We start from the raw sequence: 27,709 nt of genomic DNA on the forward strand, positions 1-27,709 counted from the left end.
CCCACAGCCACATTTGGAGAAGCAGCACATTACCCAACCTCCCTAAGCCTCGGTCTCACCATCTGTAAAACAGGAATGACAACAGAACTTAATATCTCGCCAGGGGGTTAGGAGGGATGAACATCTTTCCGTTTATAGTGCCAGCAGCTACCATTTATTGCTTACTTCCCATATGGCAAGCACATTGAACCCTCAGACTTAATAGAGGCTGAGATGGTAAATAACTTGCCCAAGGTTAGACAGCTAGTGAATGGCAGAGCTGGGACTCTGCCATCAAAGCTCGTGTTCTTAACCATCTGCTTCTAGTATTCAGTATTCAAAATGATGACTGTCACACAGCAATTTCCCCACAAATGGCAGTCATCATTAAGGCACTTGTAGTTAAGTTCTACTCCTCATAATCCCTCAACATTTATTCTAGACTCGAAGATGACTTCACATGGGAGAAAACCCTCATCCTGGGCCCTGAAAGGTTTTCTAGGCAAATGATGAGAAGAAATGGCCAGGCAGGGCAGGAACGGCATAAGTAAATGGCCAGAAGAACAAAAATTATGGAATTTTAGGAAATGGTGGCTTGAGAGGCTGTGGGACACGAGGCTGAGTCATCCAGGACAAGACGACATGGGGATTCAACTACCAACAGGCTGAATATGACTCTGGACACTGGGAAGAATCAAGGAAAGAAGTGATACGCTCCAGGTGAGAATAAGAGGCCATAAACTTGGGTAGCGGCAGCAAGGCTGGCAATGAGAGGCTGGGCTTGTGAGATGCTCTGGTCACCCCGAGGTATAGTCAACAGGATCCGACAACTACCTTAGCTGGGTGAGAGCAGGGTGAAGGAAAGAGAAGAGTCAGGGTTCATTGTCACGTTCTTAGCCTGTTTGGCAAAAGTATATTACTTGAAATCTGAATTGAGTTTGTGTGGTTTTGGAAGAACAAAGAGGTCTCGGTCCAGCTGTTTGTCTAGTTTTAGTTCTTAGTGTGATCTAGAACTAAAGAAAAAGACCAGAGCTGGACATATTAGCAAGGAGTTAGGCAAAACCATGGGAGTGGGTATCACAGGCAGAGATCAACTAACTACAGAGTAAGTGAAGACCCAGGACAGGGCACCATAAAGCCTCTGTTCAACGGTCAGGGGAAGAAGGTGGGGAAGGAGGTGGAGGAGGGGAGGAGGGGAGGAGGGGAGGGAGGAGCAGAGACAAAGAAAACCTAGGAGAGTGGTGTTAGGGAAAAGTTCCAGGAAGAGGGTATTAGCAACAATGTCACATACTGAAGACGGGAAAGTAGGTTGACTGTATACAAGCCACTGGATTTGCCAAAAAAAGAGGGCACTGGTGGCCTGTGCAAGGAGTTTGGTGGAATGACGATCATGATGACAACTGGATTATGGGGGCTGAGGAGTAACTGTGGAGAAGATAAACTTTTTTTTAATGTGGTGTCATCACTTTATTAAAATCTTCAAAAACGGTCTTTATCTTACGTTTTTAATATAAAAAAATCCACAAGGAAAGCACACCACACTGAGAATTTCCATAATAATAATGGATAGTCAAACATCACATGTACAGAACACAAAATTTAGATGAACTGAAATTGTAAGCTAAAATAAAACCCAATCTCAGAAAACAAAACACAAAATATTAACAATTCAAACATTCTTTTTTTTTAATGTTTATTTTTGAGAAACAGAGAGACAGCATGAGTGGGGGAGGGGCAGAGAGGGAGGGGGGACATAGAACATGAAGCAGGCTCCAGGCTCTGAGCTGTCAGCACAGAGCCCGACGCGGGGCTCGACCTCACAGACCACAAGATCACGACCTGAGTCGAAGTCGGATGCTCTACAGACTGAGCCACCCAGGCGCCCCACAATTCAAACATTCTTAATCCTAATGAGATTTCACCAGAATCAAGTCACTTGGAAGTGAGGCATTTACGATAATGACCCCGTTAATGCAGCTTAGAAATTTTTGGGAGCCATGAGTGGCAGCATCAGGCAATCTAACAACAAATGGGAACCAAATTTTGATCTGAAAACTCCCCTATATTTGACTTGAAAGCTATTAGGCTTTTGAAAGGCATCCTCTCCACTGCCCCTCAGATTTTAAACGAACTGTTGTTTTCAGTACAGTTCGTATTGATATTCTTTGTTCAAACGAACCTCAGCTCTTCTGGCACCAAAGCAAATTCAGATCTGGTCTGTGTCTGATGAAACAACATATGACGAGGGTCCAAGAGGCAGATGCAAAAGTAAAAGCAATGGAGTCTGTGCTTGGGGCACAGAGGGTTTTTCAGAGGATCCTTGTGAAAGACCAGTTAAAAGATGGCAAGTGACATGTGCAAGAGAGAAGGAAGTTAGCCCGACTGGCTTTCTGTTCTACAACACTGATTCAATGGAGATGGGCAGGAGGGAATGAAAGACTAGGTTTGAGGGTGGGATGTGGAGCAAAGGATGCAAAGGCAAAGTCAGACAACTAACACGTTTCATTTATAACATGTAGTATAAATCAAAGACTTAAAGGAGACGAAAGACCAATCAGAGTAATTTGGCAACTTTAATTCTCAGGAAGATGAAAGTTCCCTGCAAACCTAATTTGGTAGATCATTACTAAAAGCAAAGACCAGCATGATACCGTACAACTCCAGAGGAATGTAAGGAAGATCCTTAGGGCTGCTTTACCCATGTTTTTTTATGAATGGCTACCTCCTCTACATCAAAATGCTTCACGGAGGTACCGCTACCATTAAGTGCTCTCTGACTGAATCTGAAAAGTGCCCAAAAGTTTGAGCACCAGAAAGACACCCAACATGTGTCTAAAGTGAAACATGAGGTTCATATGATCTGTGCTGTCTTTCCTGGCATAGCAGTGGACTGGTTCCTCACCAGATGCTGGAGCCACCATTTATGCCACCATGAAGAAGTCTGAGCAGCACTGGGAAGGCATCCTGGGGGTGGAGGAGGAATGTTGCCAGAGCAGCCCCAGCTCTGAATCTGGTACCTGCAAAATATGCTCCTTCCACCGGCACTGTTGAATCAGGCAGACAGATGGGAGCAAGCGGATAATAAGCCACAGGGGCTGTGGAACCTAAAGGGCCAAAAGCCACAGTGTGGTCAGGAAAAGCAGCTGATGTAGTGGGGACTGCAGCAGCTCCTGGATGCACAAAGCTCAAACAACACAGCTCCGAGTAGTCAGATGAAGCATCACTACAGGTGCAGCCTGAGGAGAACGCAAGGTCTGAGGCCACGCTCGATTCCCACGAGGCTGCACAGATTAGCTGGCTGTTAGAGACTGACCTCTGCTGTTCACAACAGCCACGGGTCTGGTTCTGCCCCACATCACAGACCAAAATAACCTCTTGACAGGTGGAAGTAAAAAAGCAGTTACAGCCTGAGAAGGGTAGGTTCCGGGGGGCCCCAGAACATGTTTGCCAGCTAAGGAGATAAGCATAAGGAGAGACCAAAACTATAGGAGTGAAAGGGAAAAACAAAGTTGAAAGTCTCAGCAAAGGGGCTCACGTTCCACTGACACCGCAGCAATGTGGAAAAGAAAAAGCAAATTTGAGGGGGTCTGAAGGGAAAGGAGTTAATTTTGGATACTTTTCTCAGTGAAGCAGAAGTGGAGTTAAACCAACCAAGCGAGTTCTCTGCTCCTACATCCAAAGAGCTGAACACTGCAGGAGCAAAACCACAGAACCACACTCACTACAGGTTCCAGTGTGAAGGGATGGGGGTTACAAACATCCCCCTCACATCATCACCAAGCCAGTTTTTATTGTCTCTACTTTCTCCCCTTCACTTTTCAACTCATGGCACTTTAGCTCCTGTCCCAACTGATCACCAAAACTGTTCTTGCTAAAGGGCCTGATGACCTCCATATTGACAACTCTAGGGGATGCTTCTCCGACCTTGTCTCTGCCATATCTAACATGGTTGATCACTCCCTCCTTAAAATTATCTACCTCTGCAGCTTCCACGACACCATTCTTTTCTGATTCTCATGTCTGACTATTCCTTCTTCATCTGTTTCTAGGTTTTTTCTTCTGTAACATTTCCATGGTGCCATTTTTCACCTGACCGCTTACTGAGTTCCTCATCCAAACCTCATAATCGTGTCCCCTACTATAGACTTTAGCCAATAAGTCCGTGTTTTCACGTTATGTGATCTGAGCTCCAGATCTCTGTAACCAAATGCCACCTAGACATCTCCACCTAAACCCCTCAGACACATTTCAAGCTCAGCACATCCCAAAGTGGTCTGTCCTTCCCAACAAACCAGCTCCATTCTCTGTACTTTTCACTTTGGTAAAGAAGCAAACACCCAGTCCAGAAACCTGAGGGTCATCCCTACTATGCCTTATATTGCATTCATCTTTGTATCCCCCAAAACAGAGACAAAGCTGCCATGAGATCGATGTAGGTAGAGGATAATTAAAGAAAGAGCTAAGGCAGGTCTGACTTTCAGAAGAAGTGAAAACTGTTGATCACTGGGAAGACCTGGGGCAGGATTTCATGCTTTGAAAGCAGACAAGCTAACTCCAGAAACTAGGGAAACCTGACAACCCATCCATCTACTCTCAGCTTTGCTGGCCAGAAGTACATTTCCCAAATACATTGCCAAACACCAAGAGTAATCTGTGTACAGAAGAGTTCCTTTTAGGGACTCAAAGTTATTTACAAACCTACCTAAGCTGAGTCTCAATGGCAAGTTCTTCTTCTATTCCTGGCAGACATAGCTGTACATCTTAGGGAGAGAATCTCAGGATGAGACCTGGGGCTGCAAGCCAGGCGCTTCGGGGAGCCTCGGTCAGTTAAGCGTCCGACTTTGGCTCAGGTCATGATCTCATGGTCCATGACTTCGAGTCCCACGTCGGGCTCTGTGCTGACAGCTCAGAGCCTAGAACCTGCTTCAGATTCTGTGTCTTCTTCTCTCTGCCCCTCCCCCACTCTCTCTCTTTCAAAAATAAACATTGATGAAAAATTTTTTAATAAAAAAATTTAAAAAAGAACTAAATGCCTCAAGCAAAAATTAAATTATTAAGGAACCAAATGCTTTGGGTGGGGTAACCATGCCATAGAAAACAACATAGGACTTGGGACACCTCGGTGGTTCAGTCGGTTAAGCGTCCAACTTTGGCTCAAGGCATGATCTCGCAGTTCAAGGGTTTGAGCCCTGCATCAGGCTCTGTGCTGACAGCTCAGTGCCCGGAGACTGCTTCGGATTCTGTGTCTCCCTGTCTCTCTTGCCCTCCCCACTCGCACTCTGTTTCTCTCTCTCAAAAATAAACACTAAAAAATAAAAAAAAGAAAAAAAGAAAATAACATAGGACTTGGTTTTAAAGTGACTTCAAGTTGAGTCTCACTACTACCATTTTGCTGAATAAAGCTATGAAGTAAAATAAAACATAGTTCCTTCTATGTCCTCAAGGACTCTAGTAGTGGAGGTATGTAAATTAATAAAGCTCAGTTTTGGACCATGAGAACTTGACAATTCAAGGCTATTCTCTTGAATCTCCTCTCCCTGAGAGAATAGTAGAGAAAAACTCTACTAGAGAATATGCAGATGTAAGGATTAAAAAGCACTTAAGCAGTTTCTGTTACAAATGTGATTCTTGTCTTAAACCACCCTGGCTAGCATAAGATAGTCCAGGTCTCCACGGCATATGGCAAGCAACCCTCTGAGCCCTAAGTACTGAGGCCAATGAAAGCCAAAGGGCTGCAATGGTTGGTTACTGTCTCCAGGAGTCAAGCCCCAGCTACAGAGAAAGAAGCCTGCCAGCCCCCTCTACTGGTTGTTTGTAGAACAACACTGCCTGCAGCTTTTGCTTCTTGCAGTCATTGATAACCTATGCAAAAACCCTGGCACATGATTTGTCCCAATAATAAACCATTTAATGAAAGGCAGGCACCAAAAGGTCACAAAGGAATTTATAAATCCAATTTAGGATCACAAATGGAAAAAAGACACTTCTCTGAATATTACAATCTGTTTTAAATTTACATAGATTATGTCCAATCATGAATCAGCTTGCAAGACAATTCCCATTTGTGCGTTTCTTTCTTTTCTTTTTTTTAAAGATTAAACTCTATGCCCAACTCTTGCATTCATGACCCCGAGATCAAAAGGCACATGCTCTACTGAGCCAGCCAGGCACCTCATTTATGGGTATGTCAAATGGTAGCCAGGTACATTTTTGTAGCAGAAAAGATGTAGGGATGGGGAAACAACACACCAGACTGATAAACAGCTAAGAAGAGATCTTAAAAATCAATAATCAGGACTTGTGTTATAGACAAGATAGAGTGAGACCACTAAAGCCAATCTTTCTGCTGATCATAACAAAAAATGAAAAAGAAAAAAAAAAAAAACAAAACAACAGGACAGACTACAAAAGGAATAACCTGAGGACTCGGAAAAGTATACAGAAGTAGGTGGACCAGGCAGAGAAACAAAACTTGAAGGGCTAGCTGGTGTGGCGGGTGGATGTAAGTTTCTTCCGCTTTGTTTTCTCTTTTCTTTCACAGCCTTGATCCTCAGAACTATGGCAGTAGCTCCACAAGCAGCTGAAACTCCAAGAGAAATTCCATCTTTCCAGCCATAAGACTGGAAAAAGGGGCCCCTGCAACCTAGTAATCTGAAATTCACAACACAAGGGCAACTCCTCAGGGAGGCCTGGCAGCGAAGGTAGCCAGGAGGAGAGTCCCAATGGTCCAGAGTGCCAACTAATATCTCCCCCTCCTTCCTCTTTATTTCTCCCTGTTTTGCCCCAAAAGTAACACCAGTAACAACTGTATGTGGGCAGCTAAAACTTTGAGAGAAATCCAGTACTGTGGCCAGAGAACCAAAAGAGGGGGCTCAAGTAGGTCAGAGAGTATGGCGGCAATGCCAGAGAAGTGACCTAGAGAAGGGGATTCTCCTAAGTTTGAACATTCATCAGCACAAACCCTAGGTTCAGCCTCAGCTCTTCACTGAGGAGTGAACAAGTTAAACCACCACTCGTCTCATTTGCAAAAAAGATCTAAAGCAGCAGATCAAAGGTTTTAAAAACTAAACTGACACTGAAATCCTCACCCATGGAAGGCAAGAGACTTGAGGTGTGAACCTAACTGGGTTGATGGACTGCTAAAAGAAACAACAACAAAAAAACAACATTACCCAGAGGCTTTTAACAGGACCCAGAGTCTAAACAATATGATATTCAAAAAGTCCAGGATATAATAGAAAATTACCTCAATGAGAAGAAAATACAACTTATTCTCAAGGGAAAAGATAATCAACAGATACCAAACCTATAATAACCCATACACTGGAATTATCAAAGACTTTAAAGTAACTATTATAATAATATTCTTAAAATGAATGGAATATTAGAAGTCCTCAGGAGACAAAAATTATAAATAATAAACAAACAGTAATTTTAGAACTAAAAAACATAATGCATGAAATAAAAAATTTGCTGGCTGGGCTTAGTAACAAAATGGAGATGACACAAGAGTCTGTGAACTTAGATCAGTATGAAGTATCTTGTTTGAACAACAAAGAGGGAGAGGGAAAGGAAAAAAAGTAACTGAACAGAGAGGATTCAGGGAAAATGACAGAGCGGGAAGAACCAGGAATCTGCCTCTCCACCAGCTAGACAAAAACGGTCTATAGACAACTAGATCTAAATGTAAAATGCAAAACTATAAACAGTCCTAGAAGATAACGCAGCAAAAAACCTAGATAATCTTGAATTTGGTGATGACTTTTCAGCTAAAACACCAAAGGCACGATCCATGAAAGAAATAATTAATAAACTGGACTTCATTAAAATTAAATAAAAACATTCGCTCTGTGAAACACAACATCAGAAAAATGAGAAAACAAACCACAGACTAGGAGAAAATATTTACAAAAGACAGGATAAAGTACTGATGTCCAAAACATACAACAAATTCTTAAAACTTAGTAAGAAAACCCAATTGAAAAATGGCGAAGACCTGAACAAATACCTCATCAAAAAGATTCAGAGATGGCAAAGAGGCATGCAAAAAGATGCTCCACATTATGTCATTAAGGAAATGCAAGTTAAAATGAGACATTACACATCTAATTAGAATGGCCAAAATCCAGAACACTAACATCACCAGAACACTAACATAACACTGACAATCAAATGCTGGTGAGGACTGGAGCCAAGAGAAACTCTTTCATTGATGGTGAGGATGAAGATACAGCCATTTTGGAAGACAGTCTTGGTTAGCCGTATTCTTACCATCAATCCACTGCACTCCTTGGTATTTACCCAAAGGAGCTGAAAACTTGCATCAGCAAAAAACTCTGCACACAAATGTTTATACCAGGATTTTTGGATAACTGCCCAAACTTGGAAGCAACCAAGATGTCTTTTAGTGGGTAATGGATACACAAACTGTGGTACATTCAGACAATGGAATATTATTCACTGTTATAGAGAAATGAGCTTTGAAACCATAAAAAGACATGGAGGAAGTTTAAAATGCATGTTACTAAGTGAAAGAAGACAATCTGAAAAAAACTATATACTGTATGATTCCAACTACATGACATTCTGAAAGCAAAACTACATTTCTGACAGTAAAAAGAACAGTGGTTACCAGGGGTTATGTGTGGGGAGGGAGGGATTAATAGGTGGAGCACAGGGGATCTCTAGGTCAGTGAAAACACTCTATATGACACTGCAACAGTGGATACAAGTCATTATACATTTGACCAAACACACAGAATGTGTAACTCTTAGAGTGAACCCCAATGTAAACTATGGACTTTAGGTGATATTGATGTGTCAATGGAGGTTCATCGATTGTAACATATTTACCAATCTGATGGGGGATGTTGATAATGGGAGGGAGGCTATGCACCTGTTGAGGAAGGGGTATATGGGAAATCTCTGTATCTTCCCCTTAATTTTGCTGTTAACCTAAAAGTGATGTAAAAATATAAAGCCTCAATTAAAAAAAAAAAGAAAAAAAGAAAAAGAACGGAGATGATTCTAAGAAGGTACCAGGAATCTGTCTCCCCATCTAGACAACACCTGTACTGGTAGGATCTGTCTGATGTAACTATTTTGGAATTCTGGAGCCCGTTAAAAGCTTACAACTTCCAGGCTAAGGCTTGGAAAGTAAACTTAATTTTGGTCGATTTCAGACCTTGGCACAGTGCCAGCTACCCATCCTCCAATTCTACTGGATTGGCTGCATCAGCGTTCCTGCAGCAGCTTGCATACAGCTTCCTGAAGCCAGAGAGGGCTGATTTCTCATCAGAAACTTTGAAGGCCAGAAGGCAGTGGGCCAAAATATTCAAAGTGCTAAAACAAAAAGAACTCTCAAGTAAGAATCCTATATCCAGAAAAACTATCCTTCAAAACTGAAGAAACAATTAAGACATTTCCTGTGAAACAAATGCTAAGTAAACCAGACTTACCCTGGAAGAATCACTCAACAATGTTGTGCAGTATGAAGTGAAAGGCTACACAGTAAATCAAAGCTGCATGAACAATGAAAGAACCTCATAAAGGTAAACACATGGACAATTATAAAGGCTAGTATTATGGTAACAGCAGTTTGTAACTCCACTTTTTGCTTTCTACAAAATTCAAGATGATTTAAAATACTTATGAGTTTATGTTTGGGGCATATAATGTACAAAGATGTGATTCTGTTTTATCAGCAACTGAAAAGGATGGGGAAGGAGCAGAATTTTTGTATGTTATTGAAGTTAAACTAGTATAAACTCAAATTAAAGTGTTATAATTTTAGGATGTTAAACCAGTGGCTGAGGCAGGAGGTTGGGGGAATCAGGAGTTACTGTCTAATGAGTATAGCATTTCAGTTTTGCAAGATGAAAAGAGTTATGAAGACTGATGGTGGTGATGGCTACACAATATTATGAATGTATTTAATACACGAAACTGTACATCTAAAAATGGTTGAAATGGTAAATTTTATGTTATGTGTATTTTACCACAACAAAAAATTGGGCGGGAGGCGGGGAGGTGGAGGGGTGAAGTGATCTACTTTCCCCATGCCATTTCCCAGACTATATCATTGAGTGAGTATAAGTACCATCATAAAATATGAAGGAAATAGAGAATGATATACCATGCAAATATTAATTTAAAAGTACACATTAAACTAAGTTTAACTAATGAAATTAAAATAGTACATCAAACTATATTATTGTACCACCTAAAATCATCTCACTCACCATGGCATTACCTGTATCACACTTGAAAGACACTGGTTTCATAATTTCTAAAGGTGTTTGGCACCAAATTCTCAGACTCTCTCACCTCTCAATAAGAATCCAGTCAATGGACTCATTTCGGTTAAAATGGCTGCTCTGATGGGAAAGACATTTCTGGGAATCCAGCAAACCAGATTCTCAGTTCTGAGGTTTCAAAGACAAGGCCTGATGACACAAGAGTTGAAATGTTGCCAGAAGCACCCTCAGCCACTAAAGGATGGTTGGAGAGAATATAGGTGGCATAAGAGGAGATCTGAATCGGAGGATGGCCTTTCCACTTTTCCCCCAGGAAAAGTTCAGTGTATCAAGCTTCAGAATCATTCAGCAAAGGACTTGTAAAGGACACTGAATTTTGTCTATGCCTGTGAGATGAAGTCAATTAAAAGGAGGTATTATAAAATGGCACTGCCCAACATGCTGTGGTAGGGTCCCCTCCCTAAGGAAAGAAAAAAAAACCTCAAGGCAACCTGGCTATATGCATATGTGACAACATCCCCCACGACCTTGTACCATCAGACCACTTAATCAGACTGCATGTTTGTGTGTTACCATATATGGGAGACAAAGAAGTAAAAAATATATTAAAACAACCACACCACGTGGGGCTCAGTTCTTCGGGTACGAACCCAACTGAGCAGTGCTGGCAGGAATAAAGTTGCTTCCTGGCAAGAAAAGCTTCAGTGTCACGACTCTCTGTGAGAGAATCCTGCTATAATGCCAGCCACCGCCTACACATGGCTACTCCTACCTACCTTTAATTAAAATTAAATGACTCTACAAATGCAGTTCCTCCTTTGCACAAGCCACATTTCCAGTGAGCAACAGCTACAAGTGGCTAAAAGCTACTGTATAGGACAGACCAGAGGTATATTTCTATCACTGCAGAAGGTTCCCCTGAATGGGACTGCTCTGTGGTCTTTACTGATCAACAGTCATGTTAGAAGAAAATACAGTCATGTGACAAGGTGCAGTGGAGCTGAAACTGCAAGTGACAATCAAAGTAGATCTAGAGGAAAAGCAATACATCATTTTCTTTCTCCCCAGTCCTGATCCCCTATTTGTATTTTGTTGTCCAGAGCTTTTTGTGTCAACAGGGTTGGACATACTCCACTTAAGGAGCTAAGAGTGACAAGCATATAGATTATTTGGGAAATAATAAAAAGTTTGTGGGGCACCTGGGTGGCTCAGTCGATTGAACATCCAAATTCAGCTCAGGTCATGATCTCACCATTCGTGAGTTCAAGCCCTGCGCTGGGCTCTGTGCTGACAGTGGAGAGCCTGGAGCCTGCTTCGGATTCTGCGTCTCCCTTTCTCTCTGCTCCTCCCCCACTCACACTCTGTCTCTCTCAAAAATAAATAAACATTAAAAAAAAAAAAAAAGAACAGAGCCTTGGGAACCTATAGAACCATTATTAAAGTTCTAACAGTTGTCTTTGGAGTTCCAGAAAGAAAAGAGAAAGAGAATGGGGTAGAAAAAAATATTTCAAAATAATGGTTCAAAGCCTTACAAATTTGGTAAGAAACAAAAATTTATGTAATCAAGAAGCTCAGCAAAGATAAACTTAAAAAAAAATCAAAATCAGATTTTTGAAAACCAGAGAAAAGAAAAAATACTAAAAGCAGCTAGAGGAAAGTAACACATTACACATTGCGTGACCACAGATTACTCATCAGAAATCGTGATAGTTAGACTGAAATAACATCTTTAAAGTGCTAAAAGACCAATTAACCTATGACACTATCCTTCAGGAATGAAAGAAAATAACATTCTCAATTGAAAGAAAACTAAGAAAATTCGTAGCAGCAGATTTGTTCTAAAAGAAATGTTAATGGAAGTTCTTCAGGCTGAAGTAAATGATGAGAAATAAACATGGGACTTCAGAAATGAATGAAGAATGGGGTGCCTGGGTGGCTCAGTAGGTTAGGTGTCCGACTTGGGCTCAGGTCATGATCTCACGGTTTGTGAGTTTGAGCCTGTGTCAGGCTCTGTGTTGACAGCTCAGCACACAGCCCGCTTGCAGATTCTCTGTCCCCTTCTCTCTCTGCTCCTCCCCTGTCATGTGCTCTCTCTCTCAAAAACAGACATTAAAAAAAAAAAAAAAAAAAAAGAAGAAGAAATGAATAAAGAGCAAAATAAATGGTAAAATTCTGGGTAAACATAAAAGACTATTTTATCCTCCTAAATTCTTTAAAATATGTAAAAGTATATAAAGTAAATGTTGAAACACAGCTAAATACTAATTTCAATGATGTAGATATAATAAATACAACATAAAAGGGAGAAGTTAAGAGTCTTACATATAGTTTACTGACAGTGATAAAATACTAACTTTATCCTGACTGTAAACGAATAGGTATATAGATTGCTATCCCTACAGCAAAATATATGAAAAGATATAGCCAAAAAGCAAAAAGACACATTTTTAAAGACTAAGGAACAAGAACCATATGAACACCTCAACAGACACAGAAAAAGCAACTGACAAAATTCAATATCCAGTCATGATAAAAAATCTCACCAAACTGAACTTCCTACACCTGGTAAAGAGCATCCATGAAAAACTTAAGCTAACGTACTTACTGGTAAATAGCTGAAAGCCTTCCCATAACATCAGGAACAAGGTAGGGATGTCTGCTCTTATCACTCCTGTCCAACATCATACATCAACATCATGGTCCTAGCCAGAGCATGAGACAGGAAAAAGAAATAAAGGCAAAATGATTTGAAAAAAATAAAAGTCTGTATCCACAAATATCATGATTGTCTACACAGAACAATCACAAGGAACGTGCTAAAAAATAAAAAAGCCCCTGGTATTAGTAAATGGATTTAGCAAGGTTGTACAGCATAAGATCAATACAGACAAATCAGGTGTATTTCTCTACATTAGCAATGAACATCTAGAAATCAGTGTTATTAAAAATAGCACCAAAAATTATTAAATACATAGGTATAATCTAATAAATTGTGCAGAACCTGTATGCTGAACCACAAAAACAGTGATGAAAGAAATTAAACTCCTAAATAAATGGAGAGATACACTGTTTTCATGGATTGGAAGACTCAATATTCATATCAATTCTTCCTCAAAACTGATATATACATGTAATACAATCCCAATCAGAATCTCAGCAGGATCTGTTCTAGATATCAATAAGATGATTTGAAAATTTATATAAAAAGGCAAAGGAACCAGAAAAGCCAAAACAATTTTGAAAAGAACGAAGTTGAAGAACTTATACTATTTGATTTCAACACTTACTACAAAGCTTCAGTGATTAAGACAGTGTGACACTGGCAAAAGAAGAGACACATAGATCAATGGAACAGATTACAGAATGAAGTGACAGTATCAACAGATGACTTACAAAACTGCAAAGGCAATTCAACAAAGAAAGGGTGGTCTTTTCAACAAATGTTATTGAAACACTGAAATTTGCAGGCGCACGCGCACGCGCGCACACACACACACACACACACACACACACACACACACACACTGAATCTCAACCCTTATCTCACAACATACCCTCAAAATCAACTCAAATGGATCATTTCTAGAAGAAAACACATGAGAAAAATCTTTGTAACCCTGGATATGGCAGTTTTTACACAAAATATTAAAGGCAGGATGCATAAGAGAAGAAAGAATAGATAAATTTGACTCCATCAAAACCTTGTGTTCTGAGATAGTGTTAAGAGAATGAAAAGACAAACCACAAATTGGACAGAATATCTGCAAATTACATACTGAACAAAAGACTTATATCCAGAATATACAAAGAACTGTCAAAATTATGTAATAAAAACAAAATAATGGGCAAAATATTTAAATAGACATTTCATCCAAGATATGTAAAATAAAACACTCATTCATTACCAAGAAAATGTAATTAAAACCACAATGAGATACCCCTTCAAACCAATATAAACAGCTAAAATAAAAATTACTAAAAATACGAAGTACTCGTGGAACTCTCTTACATTGGCTAGAGAGCATGCAGAATAGTGCAGTCACTTTAGAAAAGAGTTTGGCAGTTTCTTAGAGTTAAACTTATTCTCACACAAAAACACAGATGGTGTGTTTACAGTAGCTGCATAATTGCCAAAAACTGGAAACATCTCAAATGTCTTTCAACTGATGAGTGAATAAACAAACTGCAGTATAGCCATACACTGGAATACTACTTAGCAATAAAACGGAATAAATGCACAACAATGTGGATAAAGCACAAATGCAGTATGCAAATGTAGGAAGACACACTCAAAATGCTATATACTATATTATTTCATTTACATGATTTCTGGAAAGGGCAAACTCATAGGAAAAAAAAACAGATCAGCTGCCAAGCACTGAGCACAGGGAAAGGCATTAATTACAAAAGACATAAGGAGATAATTTCTGGGGGTGATGAAACTGATCTGCCATACACATGAATTGCTTATATATTAATGACAAGATAAATCATTTGAAAAGAAATATTTATAGGAATCCAGTGTTACTCTAAAATTTCTGGGAGTGAAAAATTTTCTTGACAGGCTGTTGGAAGAGTAGCTATGTTATTTTTCCCCAGAAGAAAAAGTTCCTTCTCAACACCCAAACAAGGACAACCACAGGGCTCACTGGGTCTACTATCTTTATACACACACTTAACTAGCTTTCTCAGAAAAACAACATGAAACTTTGGGTAAGCTGTACCACTCACTCTGTGACTGATCTGGGGCACATATGTAACTTATCTCAACCTCAGCCCACTAATCTGAGTAAACACTCAGATTTACTGAGTAATCAGTAAAACACTGAGTTGGCTGTCAGGATTAAGTGAGGCAGTTTATATAAAATAGCCAAAGCCTTACTTTTCCTACACTTAGACTTTGTCTTCTCACCTTCCCTTTCCCTCATATTCTATAGAAACATTTCCATTGGAAGTTAGTCTATTCTCAGAGCTAAACTCCAATTTCTGAACCATCTGGTTATGAATACTTCTTTTTTTTTTTTTTTTTTTTTTTTTTTTAATTTTGAGAGAGACACAGAGAGAGCATGAGGAGCAGGGAAGGGCCAGAGAGAAGGGGAGAGAATCCCAAGCAGGCTCCGCACTATCAGCACAAAGCCCAAGGTGGGGCTTGAACTCACAAACCATGAGATCATGACCCAAGCCGAAACCAAGAGTTGGCCCGCTCAACTGACTGAGCTACCCAGGCCCCCTGATTTTGTGTATTTCTTAAAATAATTTTCAGCTACCAAAAAAGGCCAGGCACCCCTGACTACTTCAAACACCACAAATATTAACCATAATATTTGTGTACCAATGGCAGGCAATAAAGCCACAACACCAGTGAGGATTCAGCTTCTGCTCTTTTCATTGTAAACACAACCTGCTTCAAATCTGTTTTATCAATATTAAAGGTTGTAATGGCCAAAAAGCATTTAGACTAAAGGAATAATTTCAACTGACTACATCGTTAGGTGCTCTCACAAAGTCTACTTTCTTGCATTTTGGCCTCCCCACTAAAAGAGTTTGGAGAAAAAAATGAGAACTCAAAGAGGTGACAGACTGATTTACTTAGATCAGTTGGAATGAAGTGATTTCATCGTAACAGGTAGAATAACAACAGCACTTTATCATTCAGGAACCAAAAGCAAAGACAGCCAAAAAGGACAAAGTTAAACTAGAAAGCTGAAATAACGAACTCAAATATCCCCATCTGCAGTACAGTCTATACAGTAACAGCAGTCCATTGGGCTGCTATGAAAATTACAATTAAATGAGAGTGTTAAATGCACGAACATTAAATGGACTCAATAAATGGAATGTGTAAATGGAATGTAAGGTAGAGACGTGAAACTTCCCTGGTTCATCCGATATAATTCATACTGGCTTTTAATAAGGAAAATCTTCTCTGATCCCCACCGCCCCCCCCCCCCCCACAAACATTACAAGCTTCTAAGCTTAAAGCTTATAATACATCAAAGAACAAGAATGACTTTGGGTAACAAGTAAATAATCTTCCCTCAAAAATACATACATATGATCCTAGACACAACTTACCAAGACTCGATGGAGAAATAAAAAATCTGAACAGAACTATAAGTAGTAGGGAGATTTAATGAATAATCTAAAACCTCAAATAAAGAAAGGTCCAGGACAAGATGGTTTCACAGGTGAATTCTAGCAAACATTTAACCAAGAATTACCACCAAATCTTCTCAGGGGCACCTGGCTGGCTCAGTTGGTACAGCATGCAACCCTTGATCTCAGGGTCGTGAGTGCAAGCCCCTCATTGGGCGTGGAACCTACTTAAAATAAATAAAGAATACAGTGTGTCAAATATTAAAAAAATAAACAACAACAAAAAAAAAACCCACTGAATCTTCTAACTCCTCTAAAATATTAAAGCAGACAGAACACTTTCTATTTTATAAGGCCAAGACTGCCCTGATACTAAAGCCAGATAAAGACACCACAAGAAAACTATAGACCAGTATCTCTTAAGTTAGTGCAAAATCCTCAACAGTATATTAACCCAACCAGCATATTAAGGAATTACACACAATGACCAAGTGGGATTAATTCATGGAATGCAAGAACTGCTCAACACGTGAAAATCCATCAGTGTAATGTATCACACTAAAAACTGAAGGAAAAAAAACCCACCTAATCAGCTGAATTGTTGCAGAAAAAGCATGTGGCACAATTCAATACCCTTGCATGATAAAAATATTCAGCAAACTTGGAATAGAAGGAAACTACGTCAACATAACAAAGACCACATACAAAAAACCCACAGGTAACATCTATTCAATGGTGCAAGGGTTTGAAAGCTTTTCCTCTTAAGATTAGGAAGATGACAAGGATGACTGCTTTCACACTTTTTTTTTTTAAGTTTATTTATTTTGAAAGAGAGAGAGAGAGAGAGAGAGAGAGAAAGACAGGGGGAGGGGGAGGGGGAGGGGGAGGGGGAGGGAGAATATCCCAAGCAAGCTTCAGGCAATCAGTGCAGAGCCTGACATAGGGCTTAATCTCACGAACCATGAGATCATGACTTGAACCGAAAGAGAGTCAGACGCTTAACCAAATGAGCCACCCAGGCGTCCCTGATTTCACCACTTCTATTCAACATAGTACTGGAAGTCCTAGCCAGAGGAATTAAACAAGAAAAAGACACAAAAGCATGCAAACTGAAAAAGAAGTAAAATTATCTCTGTTCACAGACAACACTATGATATAGGTGGAAAAGCCTAAAGATGCAACAAAAAACTGTTAGAACCGATAAACAATTTCAGCAAAGTTACAGGATACAAAAATTAACACATGAAAACCAGTTGTGTTTCTATACACTGATAATGAACAATCTGAAAAAGAAATTAAGAAAACAATTCCATTTACAACAGCACTGAAAAAAATTAAATAATTAGGGATAAACTTAACCAAGGAGGTAAAAGATTTGTATACTGAAGACTATAAAATATTGCTGAAAGATTTAAAGAAGACAAAAATAGAAAGAAATCCCATGTTTGTGGACTGCAAAACTTTACACTGTTAAGATGTCAATACTATCCAAAAACCTACAGATTCAACATAATCCCTATCAAAATCCCAATAACATTTTTTTGCAGAAATAGAAAAAGCCATATGGAAATCCCAAGGGACCCTAAACAATCCAAATCATCTTGAAAAAGAATACAAACAGAAAATGGAACAGTGATTGTCAGGGGCTGGGGTGAGGAAGAAATGGGAGTTATTTAATTGGTACAGAGTTCCAGTTTTGTAAGATTAAAAACTCCTGGATACTGGTTGCACAACATGTGAATATATTTAACACTAATGAACTACACACTTAAAAGTGGTTAAGATGATAAATTTTACCACAAGTGAAAAAACAAAGTATATACACACAAACACACATTTGAAAGAGGACTGCCTTCAGAGTTCACCTGGAGAGGCAAGAGAAGTCACTTAGTTTATTGACAGTGTAGCCCCCGTGTGTCTGAAATAACACCAATGTTTCCCTCAAAAGAAAATTATTAATTATCCTGAATGAATGACAACGGCTTTTGGGATTTATCAGCTCTGGTATTAATTCTAAAAGACTAGGGCTAGTATTCTTCTCATATAAACTAATCTTAATCCAATTTTTAATGATGTTTATACTTCCTATTTAAAAAAAGAAATAAAGAAAATAACCAGGAAAAGTAATCAAGCCCCTGGAAGACAACATTATCAACCCATTTTTGCCCCAAGTAAACACAAATGCCAAATGACTTAACTGATCAACTTTATAAAGAGCACTGTAATTTGTGAACTTCATTTCTAACCAATTTGGCCTGAGTGCTAGAAAGGGGTTATGGGGCAGCTCATAGAACTGGGATTCAAAAAAAACAACAAAAAACAAAGAAAGATTTTTTACGTTACATTCTGTTTCTGGCTCTAGAAAGACACTTGTGTCTAAGTCTTAGCTGTCTGGTCTATGATACCATGATCCTACTGTAAAGGAGCACTGTGTGTTAATTATGATTCAAAACCCAACTAAATAGAAATACACCAATGCTCAGGATGGTTTTTGTAAGCTATCATTTTCATTATGTGTCACACTTTTCCTAGTTAAAAGAATTTTTACTTACTTGGTCAACTTGTGGCTTTTCATTGCTGTGAGAAACTCTCTGACAATCTCAGGACTCTGGTGCCTGCATGGTGTTTTTGATATATATTTTAATGTCTATGAAAAAAATTTTAAAAAGAAAATGCATAAGACAAAAAAATCTGAATGAGAAAAAGGGAAGACAATGGTTATAATTTAGTATTGTAAAATTTTGTTTAAAAAATCTTCTATAGGGGTGCCTTGGGTGGCTCAGTCGGTTAAGTGTCCAACTTCAGCTCAGGTCACGATCTCATGGTTTGTGAGTTCAAGCCCCACATCAGTCTCTGTGTTGACAACTCAAAGTCTGGAGCCTGCTTCAGGTTCTGTGTCACCCTCTCTCTCTGTCCCTCCCCTGCTCACTCTGTCTCTCACTCTCTCTCAAAAATAAAAAAATATTAAATAAAAATAAAAGACAATCTTCTATAAAAAAATGCCTTCAGGAGAGTTAATCTTCATATAATGGGAATTCCTCAAAAAGAAAATCAGTAGCTAGAACAGGAATAATGAATGACATTCAGGAAGAAACCTTTCCTGATTTTAAAAAAAGAAGAAGAAAAACCTCAATCTGACAATTGTGTTATATTTCAATTTTTTTCTTTTTTCTTTTTAATGTTTATTTTTAAGGGAGAGTGCAAGTGGGAGAGGAGCAGAGAGAGACAGGAGGACAGAGGGTCCAAAGCAGGCTTCACACTGAAAGCAGCAAGCCCAATGTGGGGCTCGAACTCATGAAACGTGAGATCATGACCTGAGCAGAAGCTGCCACTCAACCGACTGAGCCACCTAGGAGCCCCTTCAGACAATTTTTTTAAAGACATGAAACCCAAAGAATAAAATAGTCACAAATCCATACGGATATAATAAATAAATGGATGAGAAGGAACAATTGTTTGTTACAGAAGATTTCTATGTGTTAAACATGGAAGGAATGAGGGAAATAATCACCATTAGGCAATTGAACCACAGTAATAATTACTGCAGAAAAGACCTACCAATGAATACTAAAATCAATGGGCAAAAGCTTAAGGAGAAATATGATATTTGCATAGCCTCACAGCATCTTCCCCAAATATTTATTAATACTGTGATAGTTTTAATACATATGTCCTCAAACTCTTTGATACCCTTCCCTTCAAGAGGTGCCTTTCAATGGACTGGACTTGGTGACTCCTTTCTAACGAATACGAAGTGTAAACAGAAAAACAGTAACTTTACAGTGGGGAAACCAGGCAGATACCACTGTAATCACGTGATCTCAGTTAACAGTACCAGTGACAAGACACTGATATCATGTACCCTGTATCACACACTGAGCAGGGCACATCGCTTCTGTGGCATTCTTCCCCAAAAGCTGTAACTTCAGTTTGATCATGAGAAAACATCAAACAAACCAAAGCTGAAGGACATTCTATAAAAGACTTGCATTGGTACTCTTCAAAGTGTCAAGGTCATGCATGGAAGATGAGGAAAGGCTGAGGAAAGACTAAGGATCCGTTACAGACGGGAGGATATAAGAAGACATGCTAACATTTAACCTGTTAAACACAAAATGGCATCCTGAATCAGATCCTTGAACAGAAAAAGGGCATTAATGGAAAAACTGAGAAAATCTGAATAAAATGTTTGTGTAATTTTCTTAGTTTTGATCATTGTACCATGGTTAAATAAAATGTTAACATCAAGGAAACCTGGGGGAAGGACATATGGGAACTCTCAGCACCATCTTTATAACTTTTCTGTAAAATTATCTCAAAATAAAAGGCTCTTACTTTTTTTAAAAGAGAGAATCCCACCTAGACATAACTTGAAAGGAATTTCAAGCCTGAAAAGTAAACAGTAACCTCATAAGTTAAGAGTTTCTCTCAAGTTCAAAAATCTGGTTGGTCTCAGACTCCTCCACAACGACAAACAATAAGAGACCAAGTAATACCTACAGAGCCTTGACGACTGAAGGCTGAGCCCAATAACTCCATAGTCAGATGAGGGGTCATTCACATTAAAAACACGAGAAATACATTCTCAAGTATAAACAGTCTCAAAACACTTAACACCACAACAACTTTCCTTAAGGTACCACATATTAAAAGCAAGAGCTTAATGAGTATGTAATAGAGTGGCAGTGAGCTTAGACTAATTTAAGCACGCAGAAAAGCACCTGACAGCTTGAAATTTGGCTGTAAAACTAATTACAAACATTTCATTTTTTTTTTTTTAGAGATGGATGAATGATACAATGTAAAAGAACATGAGTGAATAAATGAATGATGGGATTTCAAACACATGATTAGATGAACAAAACCAGACAGGGAGGAATGGGGACAAACGTACTAAACCCCCCCTTAAATTCCTTAAAAGGGATTATGGTAACTTAACCCAGATTTAATTTTGTCTTTGAAAAGATAAAGATAATTAAAACTAAATCCTGGGGTGCCTGGTTGGCTCAGTTGGTTAAGCGTCCGACTCGATCTTAGCTCAGGTCATGATCCCAGGATCATGAGATCACGCCCCTGAGCATGGAGCCTGCTTGGGATTCTCTTTCTCTTTCTCTCTCTCTCTGCCCCTCTCCCCCTAAAATAACAAAGTAAATAAAAATAAAAACTAGAGGTGCTTAGGCAGCTCACTTGGTTAAGCATCCTTTTTTTTTTCAATATATGAAGTTTACTGTCAAATTGGTTTCCATACAACACCCAGTGCTCATCCCAAAAGGTGCCCTCCTCAATACCCATCACCCACCCTCCCCTCCCTCCCACCCCCCATCAACCTTCAGTTTGTTCTCAGTTTTTAACAGTCTCTTATGCTTTGGCTCTCTCCCACTCTAACCTCTTTTTTTTTTTTTTTTTTTTTTTCCCCTTCCCCTCCCCCATGGGTTTCTGTTAAGTTTCTCAGGATCCACATAAGAGTGAAACCATATGGTATCTGTCTTTCTCTGTATGGCTTATTTCACTTAGCATAACACTCTCCAGTTCCATCCATGTTGCTACAAAGGGCCGTATTTCATTCTTTCTCATTGCCACGTAGTACTCCATTGTGTATATAAACCACAACTTCTTTATCCATTCATCAGTGGATGGACATTTAGGCTCTTTCCATCATTGGGCTATTGTTGAAAGTGCTGCTATAAACATTGGGGTACAAGTGCCCCTATGCATCAGTATTCCTGTATCCCTTGGGTAAATTCCTAGCAGTGCTATTGCTGGGTCATAGGGTAGGTCTATTTTTAATTTTTTGAGGAACCTCCACACTGTTTTCCAGAGTGGCTGCACCAATTTGCATTCCCACCAACAGTGCAAGAGGGTTCCCGTATCTCCACATCCTCGCCAGCATCTATAGTCTCCTGATTTGTTCATTTTGGCCACTCTGACTGGCGTGAGTGGTTAAGCATCCTTAACTCTCAATTTCAGCTCAGGTCATGATCTCACGGTTCATGAGTTCAAGTCCCATATCAGGCTCCGTGCTGATAGTGTGGAGCCTGCTAGGAATTCTCTCTCTGCCCCCTCCCCTGCTCTCTCTCTCAAAATAAATAAATAAACTTTAAAAAGAATAATAAAATGTCAAAAAAATAAAAGTTAAAAAAAATAAAAACTAAACCCTTTATAAAGACAAAATCAGATTTGAAAGGAAATAGCCAAAACATAAATTAAAATGACAGATATAAAAATCAAACATCACAGGGGCACCTGGGTGGCTCGGCCGGTTAAGCGTTGACTCTTGATTTTGGCTCAGGTCATGATCTCACTGTTCATGAGTTCGAGACCCCTATCAGGCAGAGCCTGCTTGGGATTCTGTCTCCCTCTCTCTCTGACCCTCCCCAACCTGCTCTCTCTCAAAATAAATAAAAGTAAACTTTTTAAAAAATTATTTAAAAAATCAAACATCATATATAACAAATATAATAGCTTAAACTTTCTTTTTTAAGGATAAAGCATAAGGTTGGAAGAAAACAGCAAAATGTCAACTAGATGTTAGATTATAAATTACTTTAGCTTTCTTCTTTATCCTTTTTGGTACTTCCTAAGTTTTTTACAATAAAAAACATCACTTTTTGTGCAATAAAGAATTGAGCTTTGGGGCACCTGGGTGGCTCAGTTGGTTGAGCATCCGACTTCAGCTCAGGTCATGATCTCACAGTCTGTGGGTTCGAGCCCCATGTCGGGCTCTGGGCTGACACTCGGAGCCTGGAGCCTGCTTCAGATTCTGTGTCTCCTCCTCTCTCTGCCCCTCCCCTGCTCATGCTCTCTCTCTCTCTCTCTCATTAATAAATAAACGTAGAAAGAAAGAAAGAAAGAAAGAAAGAAAGAAAGAAAGAAAGAAAAGAAAGAATTGAGCTTTGCCCAAAGAGACGGTCTGGCCTTTGCCTTCAGCTTCTGAGAGGCAATGTTATACTTAATAGGAGTATCTTTCTCTGGAGGTCTTATGTCATAATGAATAGTCTTAATGTGACTTAGGGTGGAGGCTTTGGGTCATGCAGAATCAGTGCACCTGGAGGCTGAGATGAACTACAACGGGCAACCAATCATTCAATCATGCCTATATAATAGAACTCAAATAAAAATTTGGGAAGCTGAAGTTTAGCTGAGCTTCCCTGGTTGACAATATTTTGTATGTATTATCACACACTGATTTCAAGAGAAACATTTTCTGACTCCACCCACATTAGAGGACAAACATTTTCTGACTCCACCCACATAAGAGGAGGATAGAAGCTCTGTGTTGGCATTTCTCCTAGAATCTGCCTCATATGCTTCTTCCTTTGGTCAATTTTAATCTGTATCCTTTCCATGTAATGAACCATAACTGTGAATGTAATAGCTTTCAGTGAGTTCTGAGTACTTCCAGTAAATTACTGAACCCAAGGGTGGTGGTCTTAGGGATCCCTGACTCGCAAATGGTGTTAGAATTGAGGACAGTCTTTTTTTTTTCACTATTCCCTCTAACTCTGTCATTGGCTAACCTCACCATTGGCCAAATTTCCTCCACTTGCATGAACAGAATAAAAACTGGGTTAGAGTAAAACTACTCAAATCAGTAAGAGTCAGTCATGATTTGGTGGCCAGTCATCCCTGGAATAAACCAACCCCTCAATGCTAGTTTCGGTAGCCCCTCGACAAGCCTAGGCTTACTTCATAGGTGATAGTATTCAAGTTCTGTTGCCCAGAATTGTGTTTGTTCTTTCCACTTTCTTTCCGTTGCTCTTTCAGATCAGTCAGTAACTGGAACACCTGGGAAGTGATAAAAGATTTTTATGAGTAAATGTGAGAAATGTATCTATTTCATGAGCAATGATTTTTTAAGTTTATTTTATTTAGTTATTTATTTTGAGAGAGAGGGAGCAAGCAAGCAGGGGAGGGGCATACAGAGGATCCCAAGAAGTCTCCACACTGTCAGAACAGAGCCCAATTCAGGGCTCAAACTCACGAAACATGAGATCACAATCCAAGCCAAAACCAACAAGAGTCGGAAGCTTAACGGACTGAGCCACCCAGGCACCCCTCAAGGTCAATGATTCTGAAGGATAAACAGAATAGTACGTCTTTTCTTTCAAACCCTCCCCTTAACTCTTCATTAGAGCAAATATGAGTCTGAGAAGCATCTGACATTTTAAAAATGCTTTTATCTAAGTCAAGTAATCCAAATTCATTAGTTTACTGAAATATTTCAAATGTTTCCTTATTAATATACACCATATCACTAATTTCCTCTGATCTCAAAAATATGTTAATATTTGAAAGTAAACTTTCTTAAAATATGATATCTCAATAGATGTAGACAACGAATTTTCTAAAATTCAACATCCAGGGCACCTGGGTTGCTCAGTTGGTTGAGCATCTGACTTCAACTCATGTCATGATCTTTGGTTTTTGAGTTCAAGCCCCACATTGGGCCCACCGCTATTAGCACAGAGCCCACTGTGGATCCTCTATTCCCCTCTCACTCTGCCTCTCCCCCACTCACACTCTCAAAAATAAAAATGAAACATTAAAAAAAATTATTTTAACATCCATTTATGATAAAAACTCTCAAAAAAGTGGGTAGAGAGGGAACATACCCAATGTGTAAAGGCCATATGTGACAAGCCCTAAGTTAACATCATACTGAACAGTGAAAAGCTGAAAGCTTTTCCTATAAGATCAGGAAGAAGTCAAAGATGCCACTCTTGCCCCTTTTATTTTTTTAAATGTTTATTTTTGAGAGAGAGAGACAGACAGATCATAAGAGGGTGAGGGGCAGGGAGAGGGAGACACAGAAGCCAAAGCAGGCTCTAGGCTCCAAACTGCCAGCATAGAGCCTGATGTGGGGCTTGAACTCACAAACTGCAAGATCATGACCTGAACCAAAGTCAGATGCTCAACTGACTGAGCCACCCAGGTGCCCCACTCTTGCTCCTTTTATTCAACACAGTATTGGAAGTCCTTGCTAGAGCAATTAGGCAAGAAAATAAATAAAAGGCAGCCAAATTGGAAAGAAAGTGGTAAAACTGTCACTATTTGCAGATGACAGGATACTATATATAGAAAACCCTAAAGACTACCAAAAAACTGAACTAAAAATAAATTCAGTAAAGTTATAGCATACAAAATCAATATACAGAAATCTATTGCATGTATACATGATAATAATGAACTACCAGAAAGAAGCAATCTGTAGCAATCTACAGATTCAGTGCAATCTCTATCAAAATTCCAATGGCATTTTTCACAGAAATAGAACAATCCTAAACTTTCATGGAACCACAGAAGACCCTGAATAGTCAAAGCAATCTTGAGAAAGAAGAGCTAAGCTGGAGGCATCATGCTTCCTGATTTCAAATTATATTACAAAGCCACGGAAATCAAAACAGTATTGTTACTGGCATAAAAACAGACATATAAATCAATGGAATAGAACAGTGTGTCCAGAAGTAAACTCACACATATGTGGTTACTTAATTTTTTTTAAGTTTATTTATTTTCAGAGAGAGAGAGAGAGAGAGAGAGAGAGCGAGCACGCAAAAGGGAGAAGCAGAGAGAGAGGGAGAGAGGGAGAATTCCAAGCAGGCTCTGCATTGTCAGCTCAGAGCCTGACAAGGGGCTTGAACTCACCAATCACGAGACCATGACCTGAGCTGAAAACAAGAGCAAGACACTCAACTGACTGAGCCACCCAGGCATCCCTGTGGTTAATTTTTGACAAAGAAGCCAAGAATATACAATGGGGAAAAGACAGTCTCTTCAATAAATGGTGCTGGGATGGGGAGCCTGGGTGGTTCAGTGGGTTAAGAGTCAGACTCTTGGAGTTCGAGCCCCACATTGGGCTCTGCGCTGACATCATGGAGTCTGCTTGGGATTCTGTCTCCCTCTCTCTCTGCTCCTCTCCCACTTGTTCTCTATCTCTCAAAATAAATAAAAATAAACTTAAAAAAAAAGATATTGCCTTAAGGATTAAATGGTATCCATTCATTTTTAAAAAATAAAAAAAAAAAGGTACTGGAAAAACTGGTCAAAAGGAAGAGAATGAAAGTGGACCACTACCACATAACCACACAGAAAAATTAACTCAAAATGGATTGAAGAATTGAATGTAAGACCTGAAGCCATAAAGCTCCTACAAAAAACAAAGGAGGTAAGCTCCTTGATATCAGTCTTGGTGATGATTTTTTTTTTTTTTAACACCAAAAGCAAAGGCAACAAAAGCAAAAATAAAAAAGTAGGACTATATCAAACTAAAAGACACAGCAAAGGAAACCATCAGCAAAATGAACAGACAACTTACTAGATGAGAAAATATCTGCAAATCACTTATCTGATAAAAAGTTAATATCCAAAATATATAAAGAACTTATACCCAAAAACCAATCTGATTAAAAAATGGGCAGGGGACCACAATAGACAATTTTCAAAAGAAGATATATGGATGGCCAACAGACACATAAAAAAGATACAAAATCACTAGTCATCAGGGAAATGCAAATCAAAAAAATCAAATGAGCTATCACTTAACACCTGTTAAAATGGCTAATACCAAAGAGACAAGAAAGAGTAAGTGTTGGCAAGAACGTGAAGAAAAGGAAACCTGTGTGCACTGTTGGTAGGAATGTAATTTCGTTCAGTCACTATAGAAAACAGTATGGAGGTTCCTCAAAAAGTTCCTCAAATAGGGGCGCCTGGGTGGCTCAGTTGGTTGAGCATCCAACTCTTGATACCGGCTCAGGTCATGATCTTGGTTTGTGAAACTGAGCCCCGCAACAGACTCCATGCTAACAGTGCAGAGACTGCTTGGGATTCTCTCTTTCTCCTTCTGCCCTTCCCCTTCCCCCTCTTTCTCAAAATAAATAAATAAACCTAAAAAAAATTTTTTTGCACTAAGTTTTTTAAAAAAACAGGATTCTGCTTCAATGAAATGAAAATCTACTAAATTTATATCTGAAAAATAAAAATTATGAGGCAAGAGTTAAATACAAATTTTACCAAAAAAATAAAATAAAATAAAAATAATAATGCTATAGAACGTTGGAAGTAAACTCTCCCAACAAGGGAAAAACGTGTGTTAGCGCTGAGGAACATGGGGGGGGGGGGGGGCAGATATAGCTTTCCTGTTTTAGAGATTATGCCAGAGAACTGAGGGAAGTATAGGCTCATAGAGCATACTACATACAATGCAACCTGTCATTACTTTTTCAGCAATAGTGTCATGAGCTCCAATTAATGCAATGTTTCCCCAATGGATAAAACACCCAAATACCCAGCAGAATCCAAACTGGACAAGGAAGTTCCTAAAAGCCGAGGGCTTGACTCACAACCATCTCCTTCCTATTATTAGCAGCAACAACTTAAGG

General features: G+C 39.2%; 1 protein-coding gene across 5 annotated transcripts in view; it reads right to left on the minus strand.

Moving 5' to 3' along the window:
- CRCP (CGRP receptor component) overlaps positions 1–27,709 on the minus strand; it is a 44,999-nt gene that overhangs the window by 7,814 nt on the left and 9,476 nt on the right. The window contains exons 3-7 of one of the 5 annotated variants that reach the window (XM_078440329.2): positions 24,018–24,116; positions 20,667–20,719; positions 18,884–18,978; positions 16,457–16,558; positions 12,841–12,937 (exon numbers count right to left, since the gene is read on the minus strand). In XM_078440329.2, the coding sequence (XP_078296455.2) occupies positions 12,841–12,920 (80 nt within the window). In that variant the 5' untranslated portion in view covers positions 12,921–12,937; positions 16,457–16,558; positions 18,884–18,978; positions 20,667–20,719; positions 24,018–24,116. The remainder of the gene's footprint in view (positions 1–12,840; positions 12,938–16,456; positions 16,559–18,883; positions 18,979–20,666; positions 20,720–24,017; positions 24,117–27,709) is intronic. The other 4 variants (XM_078440328.2, XM_078440330.2, XM_078440327.2 and 1 more) reach the window with 4 other exon arrangements.

This window comes from Panthera onca, chromosome E3 (assembly GCF_046562875.1).
Source record: "Panthera onca isolate mPanOnc1 chromosome E3, mPanOnc1 haplotype 2, whole genome shotgun sequence".
NCBI classification, from domain to species: Eukaryota; Metazoa; Chordata; class Mammalia; order Carnivora; family Felidae; genus Panthera; species Panthera onca.